General features: G+C 46.5%; 1 protein-coding gene across 3 annotated transcripts in view; it reads right to left on the bottom strand.

The window, feature by feature from the left end:
• Nucleotides 1-854: 854 nt before the first annotated feature.
• Tgm5 (transglutaminase 5) overlaps nucleotides 855-16,063 on the bottom strand; it is a 32,338-nt gene continuing 17,129 nt past the window's right edge. For all 3 annotated transcript variants that reach the window (XM_063249560.1, XM_063249558.1, XM_063249559.1), the window contains exons 7-13: nucleotides 7,943-8,081; nucleotides 7,229-7,332; nucleotides 6,874-7,113; nucleotides 3,647-4,012; nucleotides 3,046-3,206; nucleotides 1,437-1,570; nucleotides 855-1,263 (exon numbers count right to left, since the gene is read on the bottom strand). In XM_063249560.1, coding sequence (XP_063105630.1) covers nucleotides 1,110-1,263; nucleotides 1,437-1,570; nucleotides 3,046-3,206; nucleotides 3,647-4,012; nucleotides 6,874-7,113; nucleotides 7,229-7,332; nucleotides 7,943-8,081 — 1,298 coding nt within the window. In that variant the 3' untranslated portion in view covers nucleotides 855-1,109. The remainder of the gene's footprint in view (nucleotides 1,264-1,436; nucleotides 1,571-3,045; nucleotides 3,207-3,646; nucleotides 4,013-6,873; nucleotides 7,114-7,228; nucleotides 7,333-7,942; nucleotides 8,082-16,063) is intronic.

Genomic DNA, 16,063 nt, shown 5'->3' with positions numbered 1-16,063 from the left:
ACTCTCTGGTGAGACAATGAGACTATCATGTAATTCTTACCGCACTCCTTTTCTCCCTCTCATTAACCACACTGACCCTTTTGTTTATGTATAATTGAAGCCTACAGCTTCTTTATTTAATGCATGTACATGGAATGGGGCAGCTGTCCCAGTCCCTGGCCAGCGCCTGGAAGGCAGGTCCTTTGTGCCTTTATGGAGCAGACTTTTGATTGGTGCCATGAGAAAGAGGGTGTGTCTGGTAGGGTGTGATGCTCTACTAGGTCTTGGAAAGGGTGGAGTTTAAATGACCATAAATACAAGCTGCAACCAATAGAAAACTTTGGGAGTATTTGATTCTCTACCAAACATTATCTGACTGCATTATTCAGTTGGCTATATCTCTTGAACTCCAGCCACCTGCAGCCCTCCAGAACTGCAATGCCCAGGTGACATTGCATGAAGATGTTAAGACTGTGAGAGTCCATTGGCTGTCACAGGGGAAGGGATTCAAAAGGAAGCCAAAGGTGAGAGATCTCACAGGCTTTTGTCCAACATAGAGAGATTGCAGGTGCTACCTGCAAGGTTGTGCTTTTCTAACTGGTTCATGACTGCTACACTGTCTACGTTTATCATCTCTCTTCCCTGGCTGCACTGGAATGTAAGCTCCATCATGGCACAGATACTGCTTTGTTTATTATCTTGTCCCCTACACTCCGAATAGTGCCTGGCATGCACCAGGCACTCAACAAACACTTTCTGAAAGAGTAAATGGGCTCAGGTTTTGAAGCAACAGGACACTCCCAGCAACCAGGGAGCTGGTGGCAACAGGTGGGATCTTATTCAGGGAAAGCGATGGTTACGTGTGACAAAGGAGATGAGAGAAAGGACTGAAGTTTATTAGTACTGGGAATTAGCATTGCATGAGGTGCTCAGCTGGTCGGTGACGGCCAAACCCAACCACTGTCCTCTGACCTCTGTGCCAAATCACACATCTGTATGGGAACCCATGAATGCTGAAAAGTCTTGGGAGGGCTGTGCAGATGGCCCAGGCCATGGGCCATTGCTGGATTCTCCTTTTGTGCACAGCTCACACTCAAACTTGAAGTTTAAAAATCTGTTTGTCCCAGAATTTATAATGCGAAGTCTACATACAGATTCCTGTAACCTTTGATGTCCTTAAACTTGTTGCTCCTTAGGTTCGCCTGGATCTGCCTCGGGCCACTCTTGAAGGGGATAGTCTTCACAGTGATGGTGGCTTTGTGATGGGGTTTGAGGACTCCGATGCTGTAGCAGAGAATGAAGAGTGTCAGAAAGGCACTATGACAGCCCCAGTGCACTTTTTCACTCTACGTCCTGGTCTCTCCCTTCTGCAGAGTCCTGAGCCTGGCCCTGGAGCCAGTATTCAGAAAGGGCAGTGTTAACCCCAGCAGAAAAGGCTGAGCACTCCCAGCACTTACAGGATTCTCTGCTGCTTCTTAAAGAGGCCACTTCCTTCCAAGGTCAGCACACAGTCTTCCACGGGCTCCAAGAGGGGGTTTGAAAAGATCACTTGTATGGAGAGAGGCTGGTACATGATGGCTGCACCTAGAATCTAAAGAAAGGCCCAGCAGAGGAAAGGGGCATGAAATTAGTCCCACTTCCCTCCCCACTAAACATTTGGGGACAGCATTGTTTTGTGTGGTGGCAGAATATGCTACTCCTAAATATGCCACTTTGGGATCAGGATTATTTTAAATGGAAGGCAGTACGAAGCAGAAGACATAAGAAATGATCTCTGGTCTCCTGTTATGGTTTGGATCTACAGTGTCCCCACGAGTCTTGTGTGTTTAGAAGGTGGCTGGGTCATGGGAGTGCTTTACTCATAGCTGGATTCACCCTTTGATGAGTTCAGTATACAAAGGTGCTGTTAGGAGTGCCGGGGTGGGCGTGGGGTGCCCTCAAAGGGTAAGTGTATTCTTGTCTCTGACTCCTCCCTTCTTCCTCTGGTTCCCGGCTGTCATGGGATGAGAAACTTTCCTCCATCATGCCCTTTCACCATGCCATTTATGCCTTGGAGCCAGCCAACCACGGACTGAACCCTCTTTCTAACTAGGAAGAACAAAATGTAATCACTGAGATAACTTTAAACCCCTCTTGGCCTAGAGAGGCTGCAGAAGAATCTGTTAACAATATTTTATGAAGTAACCCTTCCCCTTGAGTGATTCTTTTAGATTTGCCTCCTCACAATCTGTTGACTCTAGAGACTCAAGGTGCATTTCCTTTGTCTTATCACTTCTCTTTGCTGAGAGGCTATAAGCCCAAATTATTATTATTATCATCATTATTATTATTATTTAGGGACTAGAGATCAAAGTCAAGGCCTTGTGAATACTAGGCAAATATTCTACCACTGCGTTTCTTCTCAGCCTTTTTTATTTTTCATTTTGAGATAGGGTCTCACTAAGTTGCCCAGGCTGGCCTTGAACTTGTGATTTTCCTGCCTTAGCCTCCTGAGTAGCTGGATTACAGGTGTGCACCACCACATTCAGCCATGAGCCCAACTACTAATTGCCCGACCGGAGATTCCTTGAGCTGTTTGGTGGGATCCAAGAGGCAGTTGGCCTTGGAAGTGAACATTAGAAGGAAGTAACCCTGAACATCTTCTCACTCAGGAGACTACAGAGCTTCAGAAAAGGAGGGATCCTCAGAGCCTGTGTGGTCTAATTCACTCCTGAAAGTTCAAGAAACAGCAGCCTTGCACAGGCAGGAGAAGGAAATGACATCTAAGCCAACCTTGGGACAGGGTGCTTCACCCAGCGGAGCCCCTCCCACTGGGGGTCAATTTCCATGGGAAGGCCAACTAAATGCAGGAGGTGGCCTGAGAGAGGATCTCTCTGATAGCCCATGGTCCCTGCTCTGCAGCAGACTCATAAGACTTGTCATTAAGTCTCCCAACCTTGTGGTATCAGAAGAGGCAAAGAAAAAGAGGAGCTTCTCCTGAGCAGGCCCAGTGCTCTCACAGAGGGCCACCCTGCCTCCCAGCCCGAGCTAAGGGGCACCCAGGCCACTGGCAGATCTCTTGCCTACATTGATTGTGATGCCTGGGTAAGTCAGGGTGATGATCTTGTTCACCAGGATTTTCTCAGGGCTGCTCTTCTCTTCACCCAGGGCACTGATGCGAATCAGCTTGTCGGTGGACAGGTACTGGCTGTATTGGGAGTAGGGGATTTTGCAGGTGTAGGTCTTCTCTAGAGAGAAAACACAAGGTGAGGTGAGAGTGGCCAGGAGCATTGGCTGTGACTGGGCTGGATCTGGTTGTCCTTCCCTAGAACCAACTTGTACTGAGCACCAGCTCGTCAGACAGAGCAACTGAGGATAAGGGAGCTCACTCAAGTGAGGCTCCAAGCAAGTTCTAGATGACTCCAAGATGCACATTTTGGACTGAGGTAGATGCTTTTGTTAGAGGTAGTAAAAAGAAGTCGGGGAGAAGAGGGAGGAGAAAGGAGGGGAGGAAGGGAAGGAAGGAAGCAAAGGGAAGAGGAAGAACTGGTGCTGAAATAGACAGTGAAAGAAAATACAGTCTCAGGAGTCTTCCCTCAGCGTCCTGTTGGCTGACTTAACCCCTCACCCCAGTAGTAACCCAACAACTCTGTGCCCGGTGTGTCCACGCTTTATCCAGAGCCCATACCTTCGTCAGGAGACAGGGAGATGAAAGCTGTGTCCTGCCAGAATGGGGGCAGGGGGTTGCCATCGTGCAGCAGTGACTGGGCACTCAGGTTCACTTTGAGATCCTTGAACTGGGATGACATGTTGAGGGCCAGCAGGACAAAGTTTATGTCCTGGCCCATGTTGGGTGGGTCGAGTAGCTTGAATTTGAGAGAGACTTGAACAACATCACTGGGTCGATGGGAGGGTATATTCAGGCTCCGATGGCTGTTCCAGCTCTGTGACATGGGCCTGGAGGGTTGTGAATCAGCCCGGAAGGCACCTTGGGACCTCCTAGCCCTCAGCTTCTGTAGAGCCTTCTGAAACACCAGCCTCTCTTCGGGGGAACCTAGGAGGGGAGAACACATTATCTTCCATAGGTCATGCTACACAGAGGCTCCTCTTGGCTGAACATTTCACTGTCCACACGTCTACTGGCCTTGTGTGGGTTGGGAAGCTTAATGCTTTCATTTCTAAGAAGTATTACCGCCCTTCAAGTGCTTTCCAAGAGCCAGGCTCTGCTGAGCATTTTGCATCTCTCCATCCTCATATCAACTTCCAAAAAAGATAAGATACCTTGTATTATTATTATTATATACATTTGAAAAAGGAAGCTCAGATCAGTTTGTCTTTGCCTTTGGCATGGAACTTGCAGGGAGAGGGTCAGGTGGGTACCAAATACGCCAAAGTCCAAAATCTGTGTTTGTGACTTAGCTGTAACATCCTCAGGGAAAGACAAAGACCCACAGATGTGGAGGATAAATCTCTTAAAGGCAGTAAAAGAAGATCCTCCAGTGATCGTCTTTCCTAGAGACACCAAATTGAGCAGCATTCACACAACAGCTACCTTCCAAAGAGCTAAGGAAGTCAGGTGAGAGACCAAGAGGCTGTAAAAAGATGTATGAGAGAAGGCAAGAAGGAAGGAGCTATGTACCTCATGCATCTTACTCAAACAGCCCAGCTTGGAAGGAGACAACTTCTCTTTGAGGAGGGAGGTTCTAGACTTGAAAGCTGGTACTAGTTTTATGTTTTTGTGTATTATAACAAATTTTTACTTTAAAAAACTCAGCAGAGTATGGTGTGATTTCCTGTTTTAGAGGCAAATAACTGGTCAGCTGTAGACTAAGTCCTGCAAACTAAGAAACCAAGAAGTACAGTAAAAATAAAAATAAACAAATGATGTCACTCAGGCAAACAGATTCCTGAAGTGTCTCAGGCTTCCTACTCAGTCTCACAGGACCAAGGGGCAGGAATACTCCCCCAGGAATCCCTAATAATCCCCTTCCCAAGAATTTACTGTTCCCAGGGGCTCCGCACTCTCAGTGCAATTGCACAACCTTCTGAGCCCTCTAGAGGCCACTTTGACGCTCTTGCTCTGGGGGTTATTGTAGCCCAGCCCTAGGTGGAAGAGGATCTTGAGACTTTTCACTCAGTAAAAATGGACCCAGAGAGGAGCAAGTCATATTCAGGGCACCTGTGGCCTGTTTGGCCCCCAGAATGCATCAGTCCAAGTGAGAGAGACAGAAGCCTGCTGGCCCAGGGAGACAAAATGTAGCAGAGCACTCGGGGCCACTGCAGTGTGACTTAGTCTCTGTGAATGCAAGGGGCCCTATGGGCCTTGTAGTAAATGTTGCTGGGATCCCCTTGGCAAGTCCCATTTTGTGCCACAGGCTCTACTTTCAGACTGTAGCTCCTGTGACTCCTTCTGAGAGTTTCTCTGTCCCTAGATCAGACCAGCCTGTGCATGGGACACATCAGAAATGTCAGGAACTTATGCTCCCGAGGAGCAGCCCTCAACACTGGGTTCCTTGCCTCTCTGGTGCCCAGATCTGCAGTGTTGTCTACACATCTCCCTAAACCAAAGGCGGGGCTACCAGATTTAGCAAATAAAAATACAGGCCTGCTGAATTTGAATTTGAGATAACATAATGTGTTACGTAATTATGACAAAGCATTATGCACCCCTAGATTGCCTTCTTTCACTTCTGTCCCATTTGTTCACATGCTTACCAATGTGCCCCGCAGTGCCTCCCAGATAAACCACTTGTACTTGAAACTCTGCCTGCAGGTCTGTTGTGGGGGATGCCAACCAAGTACCTCCGGCATCAATGAGGACTGGAGAGGTGATGCTAGGCTGTGTGTTCAATACAGCCATCCCTTGATACCTACATAGTACTGGTGCCAGGACACCTGATGATACCAAAATTCAAGGCACCACTACAGTGGTGTAGTGTTTGCATGTAACCTGCACAGAACCTCCTACAAACTTTAAAGCATCTCTAGATGACATAGTGATAACTTACACAAAGGAAACACTATGCAAACAGTTAGTGTACTATATGATTTAAGATTAATGACAAGGCAAAAAGTGTATACATGTTCAACACAGATGCGATTTCTTTCCCCAAACATTTTCAACCCACAGTTGGTTGACTACTTGGGCACAAAACCCATGGATATACAGAGAGCTGACTGTACCTGTCCCTGGCCTCATGGCTGGCTAGTGTTGCTGGATTCCCTGAGAGGTGAACTTGGCAGTTGGCCTTTCCTGATTTCTAAAAATGTGTCTACACTTGATTAACGTAGCCTTCCCTGTGGCCCTGCTGGCTGTGTAAGAAGCCCCCTTCCTGGCTTGCTCCTCAGAATCACCCTCTGGGCCTGAGCATTTAGCTCAGCGGCATAAGCACCTGCCTTGCAAACAGGTGGTCGTGAGTTCGATCCCCGGTACCGATAAAAATGAAAAAGACAAAGAAAAAAAAAAAAAAAAAAGAATCACCCTCTGCCCTCAGCAGGAATGGGAGGGAATATCTGGCTATAGGGTGTTGCCTAGAGTTTGACCTGTCTCCCAAACAGAAAGAATCAATTAAACAGCAGGTTGAAGAAAATAAAATACTCATAGGAGAGAGAGTACTAAGTCACTTGCTGTCTCCGGAAGGAGGTGGAGTTTTCAGGAAACAAAGGCAAAGGATTCATATTCTGTTGATTAGATGCCTGGGAACAGCTCTCCAAACACCGTGAATGTCTGTGGGGAGCTCACTGTGCTGTGGGATGTGGGGTGCACAAGAAAGGAAGCAGTGGGATCCTCCAACTAAGCTGTCAGAGCTGATGGCTGGACAGAGAGCTGAGCTGGCCCTCCCTGAAGATGCCTTCCTAGGGCAGGCCGGGGAAGGTGCCTGTAGGATTGGACTGAGTGGGGCGGCCTGAGCATACCTTCTCCATACTTGTAGTTCTCCGTGATGTCATCCCGTTCATCACTCTGGATGCTCTTAGTGCTGATGAAATGGCCAACGGAAGTTGTGTCCTGGTGAAGTTTCTGTTCCTTCCCCCCATAGACAAGCCAGGACATGCAGTCAGCATTCACCATGGCAAATACGAAGGGTGTATCATAGTTCAGATCCACTTCGCCTTCTTTGATGGCTCTGACTGAGGCAGGGCCGCAGCAGTAAAGCCCTAGAGGAGAACAGGAGAGCCTCCATGGTGGTGGGGAGCAGTTTGTGGCAGGCCAGGTAGGGGCAGAAGCAGGTGCTGTGGGAGCGGGTCCTGCCTTCTCTCTGGATAGCCTCACCATTGCTGGTCTCCTGAGGGGTGGCATCCAGCACCTGCCAGCCTCCATATCCAGGGGGGAGGTCCTGCCGGGCCATCCAGCACTCATTCCAAACATGGTAGTTCCTGGGAGACAAACCAGAGGAGCCAGTGTTAACTGCAACTTAGGGAAAAGTTGTCCTGCCTGTCTCATTTCTAGAGGAAGATGGATGAGCAGAACTATTAGATTTAGTGCCCATACGGCCCAGACCTCTATGTGAATAGTGATAGATTCTCTTCCCCTTGATTGTCCATAGCCCCTAGAGAAAACTTTTCTTCTGCTGACTATGTGAACAGAGAATGAAGGCTCCAGTCTTCTGATGCTAAAACTCCTTTATACTCTCTCAAAAAGGTCCTAATGGGCCCTTCCTTGAACATGTCATGGTAGCAACATGCATGGTCTTTGTGTGCAGAGGTGTAACTTTGAGCTCTCTAGTGATCAAAAACATAGGCTGAGCATTAGATGAAGGAGATGCCAAGGAGGGAAGCCTCTACCTAGGGTGGAGAGCTCTGGGGATAAAAAGACCCTAAACCCCAAGTTGCTTTTGTTCGGCTATCTCCCAGTGGGGTCACCAAGCAAGGGGAAGAGGGATGGGTGGAGTAGCAAGCTATGGACACAGTCTTGCCCTCCTTTCCTGCTTATGGGCTTTGGCTCAGGTGTGTAACCCTAGAAAAAGATGAAGAGATCATCTCTCACCAGACAGTATCTCTCTTCTTGTTCTCCAAAATCCTGCCTGTGCTGTCGTAGTACTCATCTATGATCAGGTTGCCATCAGTGTCATGGCCAGAGTCAAAGTTGGTGGTCACACGAGTGGGGATCCCCAGGCACCGCATCACTGCAGGAAAAGCAGAAAAACTACCTGTGGGCTACTAAGGGACTCTGCGGATTCCTGAACCTGTGGCCCTGGACCTGGGGAAAACATTTATATGGCATCTGTAGGATGAGCCATCTGGGGAGTGTGTTGGTGATGTTTCCAATCTCCCTCCCCATGTTCTGAGCTCATGGAACGACTTTAAAGGTCAGGATGCTGGCTGCTCCACAAGCCCTCCAGAGCCAAGAAAAAGTCTAGCAAGTTATCAGGTCTCCAGCAGCTTGAGGAGGCATGCCTCTCCCCTGGCAAGCCTCAAGCCTGACTCTGACTCACTCTCCTCTGGTTTTAAAGATCCATCTTCAAACCAAAGAGCTGCGATTCTATTTTTTTCTGATGTTAGAATGACTGACCAAGACCATCAGGTTCTTAGGCAAAGGTTCTGTAGCATGTATTTCTCTTCTATCCTGTAAATATTATTGTGGAAGCGTCTTTAGGAATGCCCCACAGAACAAGCCAGGAATGGAAGGAAACCATGTAACAAAAGCTTAGAAGGGTGAAAGTCTGTACCGGTAGAAAAGTTCTTGAAAGGAGGGAGAATGTTGTCTTTATTTCTCAAGGGTTATTGTCCCCCACTACCAAGTGTCCTGTCCACTCAAGTCCAGAAGCAGTGGCCCACTGAGTTCAATAATAATAATACTAACAACTACAGTGAAAGTGTCTGCTGGCCTGGGATGGTGCTGTGTCACATGTGTTATAGACAGGACAGTTCACATGGCATTTACTATTATTACCTTCCTGATTTTTGTTTTTTTGAGACAGGATCTCACTATGTAGTTCAGGCTGGCCTTGAACTTACTATGTAGCCTAGGCTGGCCTTGAACTCATGGCAATCCTTCTGTATCAGTGGCCCAAGAGCTAGGGTTACAGGTGTGTGCCACCATGCCCACTTTTACCTCCACTTTGAAAAAGAAGTTTGCTACTTTGACCAAAGTCCCAAGTCCTGGTTTCCTGTCCTGCTTGCTTCCAGGACTGTCTCCTCTCAATTCAGCCCAAAGCTCAGCGCTCTGTTTTCATCTCATCCTGTACTCCAAGCAATTTCCAGGCTAGCAAATAATTGTCAAGAGATTTCTAGTGGTGGTCATTTTTGGGTAATTCATTGCTTTCTAGCATATTTGTATAAATAGAGCTATGATTAATATTTTTGTAGATCATTATCCTGCCTCCATCCCTTGGGACGGATTCCAAGAAGTAAAATGACTAAGTAAAAAATAGATTTGTAAAAGTCCTCACATATACTACCGTCATCTTTTGAAAAAGGCTTGGAGTTTTTAGTATAAACAATGAATGTTTATAGACTCAGCTGAGACTCCTTGTACTGCAGCTGGGCACACACTCTCCGGGACAAGGACAGGGAGAGGCTGCCGCTGGATGACCTAGTGTGAGGAGTAGGCTAATCCCTAGCTGTCCCTCGAGTGGCAGGTCTGACCAGGGCCAAAGAACTAGGTCAAGCAGTGGGCAGTGCTGACAAGCGGGCGGAAGACAGAGGTGACACAGGACGGCCTCAGAAGGGATGGTGAGGGCTGAAAACTGCTACTGAAGAAACACAAAATAAGAGTGAGAAAAGCAAGGAGCAGCTCATGAGGGTTTAAATTAAAAGTGTCAGGAGAAGGGGTGACACTCACAAGGGGGCGAGGGTGGGGAGCAGCCTCCTCTCTTCACTTTGATGGTCCCTAAATGGCCACCTGAAGGGCCTCTGCCAGTATCCACTCCTGCTAAACATGGCCTCCGGGCATTTTCCCTCTCTTAGAGGGTCTCTTTTTCAGAGCAGTGGATTATCACGAGTTACCAATCTGTCTTCCTGACAGCAGAGACTGTGTGTTACTCATCTCCATCATCACATAGCGTCAACAAGATGGGGTGAGGCCTCCTTTGCAGGGGTTGCTTGTCTTTGCCAGGTGGTTGAGTGAATAATGTCTCGTGAACCTTATGCCCATTCTAGCAATTTCTGACTTCAGCCCAGGACCGTCGTAACAGCTGGGTGCTATGTGTTGGGCACCAATTCAGCTGTCCCGAGAGCACCAGCTGTGGGTAGTGATGGACTTGTTCTGATCCTTTCTGTCTTCCTCACCACAGCTTGTGAGAGGACTGGGCTAGGGACAGACTGTCACAGGGGAACAGAAGGAAACTACAGAGGGACAAGTCGTGCATATCCATGTGTCCTTGGGGCCTGTTCCTGTCCTTGCTGAGCCTCCTGCAGACAGCTCACCTGCCCATGACTTCCTCTCTCTCTTACTGAATGGGAAGCAGGAGACCTCCCTGTCACTGAGCAGTTACCACACTGAACTTGCTGTCCTTCAGCCTGCCCAATCTTCCTCTCCAATCAAGGGCACCATCACCACCATGGGCGTCAGCCATGGTGCCATGCCCTGCACAGGCACAGTCTCAGTTAATCCTTCCCAAACCCTGGAGCTCTCTCAGCTCTAAAGATGAGATCCCGGAAGATTAGAGAGGCAAGGTCAAGAAGCAGGAAGAAGAGAGCTAGGTCAGCATTTAGCCCTGTGTTTCTCAGATCTCAAAGCCTCCCTGCCCTAATTATAAGCCCCACCACTGAAGCTGCCCCAAGACTGCAGTGACTTCACCTTGGTCTCTACGTGCTTTGCTTTGTGACGTTTTCACCCACTGCTCCAGGCTGTACTGACCTCTCACATATTGGCAGTTGCCTGTGTCACGCATTGAATTAAACTCTCATTTACAATATCTGCCCAGTCAGCCAGATTACAAATAACCTTAAAGTTGGGCTTGTATCAGATGCTTTCCTTGCTTTTCTTCATTCCTGGTACAGTGCTGAGTTGATGCTTATTAAAGTCCTATTGAGGTAAATCATCTTTAGCCTGTGAATAAAATTTCTGCAGAAATTTTATCAGTCCTGATGCCTTGTAGTTTGACATGAGACTCAAGTGCCTCTTCCATGGATAATTTTCTTGGATTTGTATCTCTTATAAAGGAATGCATCCTGGCAGGCACACACAAACACACACACTTGTCAGTGACAATGGGCAGGGATGGATGAGATTTCAGAGTAAGGAGACCTGCAGTTTCCAAAGGCCCACGGCTCCACATCCCCAGCAATATCCCTGTTTGGTTTCATTCGAGTGAGACCATGGAGCCTTGCTGGGATAAAGCACTGGGTTAAATGCATCAGCTGCAAACGTGAAAGACCTTTGGGCCCTTAAGGAGTACAACTTCACTTTTTTTTCTTTGCAGCGCTAGAGATTGAACCCAGGAACTCAAGCATGGTAGGCAAATGCTCTACCACTGAGCTGCATCCCCACCGCTTTTATTTACATATTTGTATTTTGAGACAAGGTCTCACTAAGTTGCTCAGACTGGCCTTGAACTTGTATTCTTTCTGCTTCAGTCCCCCAAGTAGCTGGGGTTACAGGCATGAGCCACCATGTCCTGCACAACTTCATTACTGACTGTGGTAGACACCATCTTGCTGGTGTATTAAAAAACCCAAGTGTGTTTCAGGACTGTCTGTGAGAGCTTCTGACCAGTTCTTTCCCTATTCCACAATGTGAAAGTGTGGTTCTAATTTTACAAGAAAAGTCAGAAGAAAGTTAGAGTTCAACTTGTTGAAACTCGTTTGATCAGTTTTGGTGCTCTACCTCCATGGCTTCTGCAGAGACATACAGTCAAAGCCCCAGCTCATCGAGTCAAAGTGATCTCCCTTAATGTGGTGACTCTTATCACCTTTAAATTTCTCCAGCCAGGTGTAGTGAAGCACACCTGTAATTTCAACATTCAGGAGGCCGAGTGAGGTAAGAGGATTGCCGTGAGTTGCAGGCCAGCCTGGGGTGCATAGTAAGTTCAAGGCCAGCCTGAACTACACAGCAGCACATAGTCTCAAAAAAACAAAAAGTAAATAAATTCCCCCAAATGCATTGTTTCCATGTGATGAAAATATTGCTTTCTGTTCCTCTCCCTTCACCTTTAATCGTTCCTTAAAACCAAGATGATATTGGCCTTTCAGATAGGCACCTGTGAAGCTGTATTTAAATTATTCTCTTCCATCTCCAATGGCAATGGAATAAAATCTTATTTGTTTCCTTAATGGTATTATTTTCAATTAAAAATTTTTAAAAGATTCTGGCTTAGGGGCTGGGGATTTAGCTCAGCGGCATAAGTACCTGCCTTGCAAGCGGGCTGTCGTGAGTTCGATCCCTGGTACCGATAAAAATGAAAAAGACAAAAAAAAAAAAAAAATTCTGGATTAGACAAACAAATAGTACTGGAAAAAATAACAACTGTAGACTCATTCTTTCTATCCTTACTAGCAAGGGCCAGACCATGCCAGCCAGGGATCAAGGTCAACATGAACAATGATACATTCAACACATTCAGCCCTAGCCTCCTGAGTATGTAGGTGTCAAGAACCATTCTATATCACTGTTGAGGGAAAATCATTTCATAATTAAGTTGTGATTAGAGCTAGTCACAGGCCTAGTGCCTTGCCATGTGGGCTGGTTATGATATGTGGGAACATGATTCTGTGTACCTCCAGTCACAATTGAAGCCTCAGTGCTCCTGTGATGCTATGACACCCCCAGCCAAGACTGCATCCGCTGAAGACATCTTGATTCCTTGAGAACCCAGTGATAATAAAAATAGGGTCTCATCTTGGGAAAGATCAGACTTCTTAACCTGCCATCTCTCTCTCATCCTCATCAACATAAAGATCCTCATTAACATAATGTCATGCCACCCTTTGAGTCATCGGATAATCCCTTCGATTATTGTACACACCCAATAAATAGTGTCTGCCCATCCTGAAGTACAGACCTCCCAGCCCCCTGTCATGCATTACTAAGTTTGTCTCCGTTTCTTATTTCATTCTTTTGCTGTACCTCTCATGCAGCATTTCGGGATGTTGGCCAGGTCCCTGATAACTGTGTCCTCACTGCACCCAGCTCTTAATAGTGTTTTAAATATCTAAAGGTATAACATCTCTTTTCCATGATAATAGTCAGTCTTCCAGCATGTGTCAGGGCAAAGCCCTATTCAAATTATTTATGGTAACAGAATATGCATAAGTTAGGGACACTGAGTTGTTTGCTATTAAGAAGCACAGGTGAGCACTTTTACTGGAGAAACAGAAAATAGAATCAAGTCTGGTGACTTTTATGGTTCAAAGCAGAGTATGGGATCTACGAAACACAGAATGTATGTTAGACAAGATTGCAGCTCAGTTTCCACATAGTTGGGACCAGCTCTGTGGCCCTGTGGGGATTTGTCACCTGGGGACATCTTAATAGTAGCAGAGGTCCCCTCACGATGAGAACTCCTGTACTCCTGTTCTTGGAGCAGGGCCAGCAGGACAGAGAGAAAAATCTCACACAAGTGAAAACTTCACACAAGTGTGGAAAATACAAAAGTTGCTTTAAAATGAAGAGCCTCTCACCAAAAATGTCTAATTTGAATATTTCAAGTCTTTGTGTCTAACTTTCAATTACTAGACAAAGAACAGAGGCAGAAGACCAACAATTCAATGAATCCCTTGAGAAACCCAAAAAGCAGTCTGCAGGACTATGTCCCATGTCTTCAACAAAGTCATGCACAGAATAAGAGGTCTTCTGTTTTAAAAGAGGCACAAAGAACATTATAATGACATGCAGTGCTTGGTTCCAGATTAGGTTCTGGGTTGGACAAACAAATGGTACTGGGTAAAACAACAACGTAGACTCACTCTTGCTATCCCAGCCAGCCAGGGATCAAGGTCAGCACGAACAATGACACCTTCAACACATTCAACCCCAATGCTGCATATTAAGCACATGAAATGCTTCCTGGGCCCTGGGGTGCAGCTCGGCAGTAGAGCACTTTCACAGCACACAGAGACCCTGGAGTCCATCTCCAGCACCCTCCACCAAAAGTTTTGTTTGGGGGGGTGGAAATGAGTGAAATTGAATTATGGGGTAACCGGAGCAAATTATTTTTTAAAAGAGAGGCCTGAAGTAGGCTGCATACATATCATAATGCTATAATGTGAGGAGCATGATTAATTTAACCCTAAATAGTCCAAGAAAGAAAGCAAGAAAATAAAATAGAAAAATAAGTAGAAAAAATAAAAGTAAAGGGAAAAAATGGTAGAGAGGATGGGGAACTGAAGCATGGATCTGGATAGAAATTATCCTTGAGCAAGATTACGCCAAACCACAGAAGCCTAAGAGGATGATATTAAAATGGTATTATTAATTATAATAGCTTTAGCAATAACTAAATAAAAGTAGGTGTCAAACTTCCTTCTAAATACACCTCACGTCAAACCACAACTCTATTAAGGAACAAGGAACATTCCCTGCCATCTCGCTGTCTTCTAAGTCAGTAAGAGGTAACAGTAGGTGTGTGTTCAAGCCAGGGCCCTGTACAAAAGACAGTCTGGACTAGGATCTAATGGAGGTTTGGAGGAAAATAATACCCCAGCCCCTTGGAACCTAAGACTCAGTAAAAACCATAGAATAAGAACTGCACTGACATGAAGATGAGGTACTTCACAGAGGTCACTACAATTAACTTAGAAAAAGTCTTAGAGAACAGCTAGCTTGGTTTTTTTTTTTTCTTTTTGAGACAGGGTCTCACTATGCAGTTCAGGCTGGCCTTGAGCTCACTTTGTAGCCCAGGCTGGTCTTGAACTTGAAAAGATCCTCCTGCTTCAGCCTCCCGAGTGCTGGGATTACAGGCATGAGTCACCACGCCCGGCTAGCTTGGGGGCTTTTGAAAAGTTCTGAGTACCCTACTGCAAGCCAAACGTAAGTGGGGATCCAGTAGGAGAGGACACACAGCAGGGCTGCTTTGCTGGAGAGAGAGGGCCATGTGCCTACCTTGCAGCCTCCCATATGTCACACCAGCCCCACTGTCCCCTCCTATCGTGACTCCCAAGGCCTGTCGTCCTGGTTTTCAGGAAAGCGACCTACTGACCTGTCACAGTCACACAAAAGTGTCTTTCTGCCTGTCTTTTTTGCTCCTCAACTCCATGCATACTCCCCGGAGCCTGGTTACCAACAACTTTCTTGAGATACAATTTACATACTGTAACGTATCAGTAGGTGATTTGTAACATAGCTACAGGCTGTGCAACAAATCTTACTAATTCCAGAACATTTTCATCATCTCAAAAAGAAACCTGACATCGGTCAGCAGTCCCTGATTATTCCCTCTCTATCTCCTCCTTGCCTATTCCAAGGGTCATGTAGTATGCGGCCTTCTTTTTTTATCCATACCAGGGATTGAATTCATGACCGCGTGCTTGCAAGGCAGGCGCTTATGCCTGCTGAGCTGAATCCCCAGCCTTATGTGGCCTTTTGACACTCGGCTTTGGGAATAGTTTTTAGACAACTGAAGATTACTGTCCTCTCTGTTCCCTAAAGTACAAGACAGCTAGGCTACTTCCTGCACTCCAGCTGAGGTGAGGATTACCCACCTTTCCCAGGAGCAGGTGGCCAGAATAGCAAGCTCCTCATGGCCTGGAGCGCCATGGGTGCTGGCCAGTGCCCAGAAAGGGCAGGCTAGGGATTTCTCTGATATTCCCAAGTAACAATCAAATCAGTGGATGCCAAGGAAACTGCTCACTCACAAGATTATGACCATAGCTTAGATGTACACAAAGACTTCTTTTGTGATTCTTCTTTACAGGAAGTTGAAATCAACATGTTTGACATTTTAAATGGAAACACAGCAAAGGAAGGCTGCAGAGGGGTGGTGGCACTTTTGGTTTACTTTAAATTTTGGTTTTCTTATCTGCAAAAGGCTGTAATAATGCTTGATGTTCAGGTGGTAAGAGGAGTAGAAATAATAAAAAGTGCTCTGCATGTGCCTGATGCACAGAATTACTGGGAAAGGCAGCTGCTAGCAATAGTCCCAGGGCAGGATAGCCACAGCATGACCCAGAGCACAGGCAGGCTGGGAATAAGACTGGCTCTGTCATTCAGTGTCCTGTTCTGCCAAAT

Source organism: Cavia porcellus, unplaced genomic scaffold (genome assembly GCF_034190915.1).
Source record: "Cavia porcellus strain 051 isolate PalLab524CR breed Dunkin Hartley unplaced genomic scaffold, mCavPor4.1 scaffold_6, whole genome shotgun sequence".
NCBI lineage: Eukaryota > Metazoa > Chordata > Mammalia > Rodentia > Caviidae > Cavia > Cavia porcellus.
Note: the sequence above shows the minus strand (reverse complement) of the source record. Positions and strands in the feature narration are given on the sequence as shown.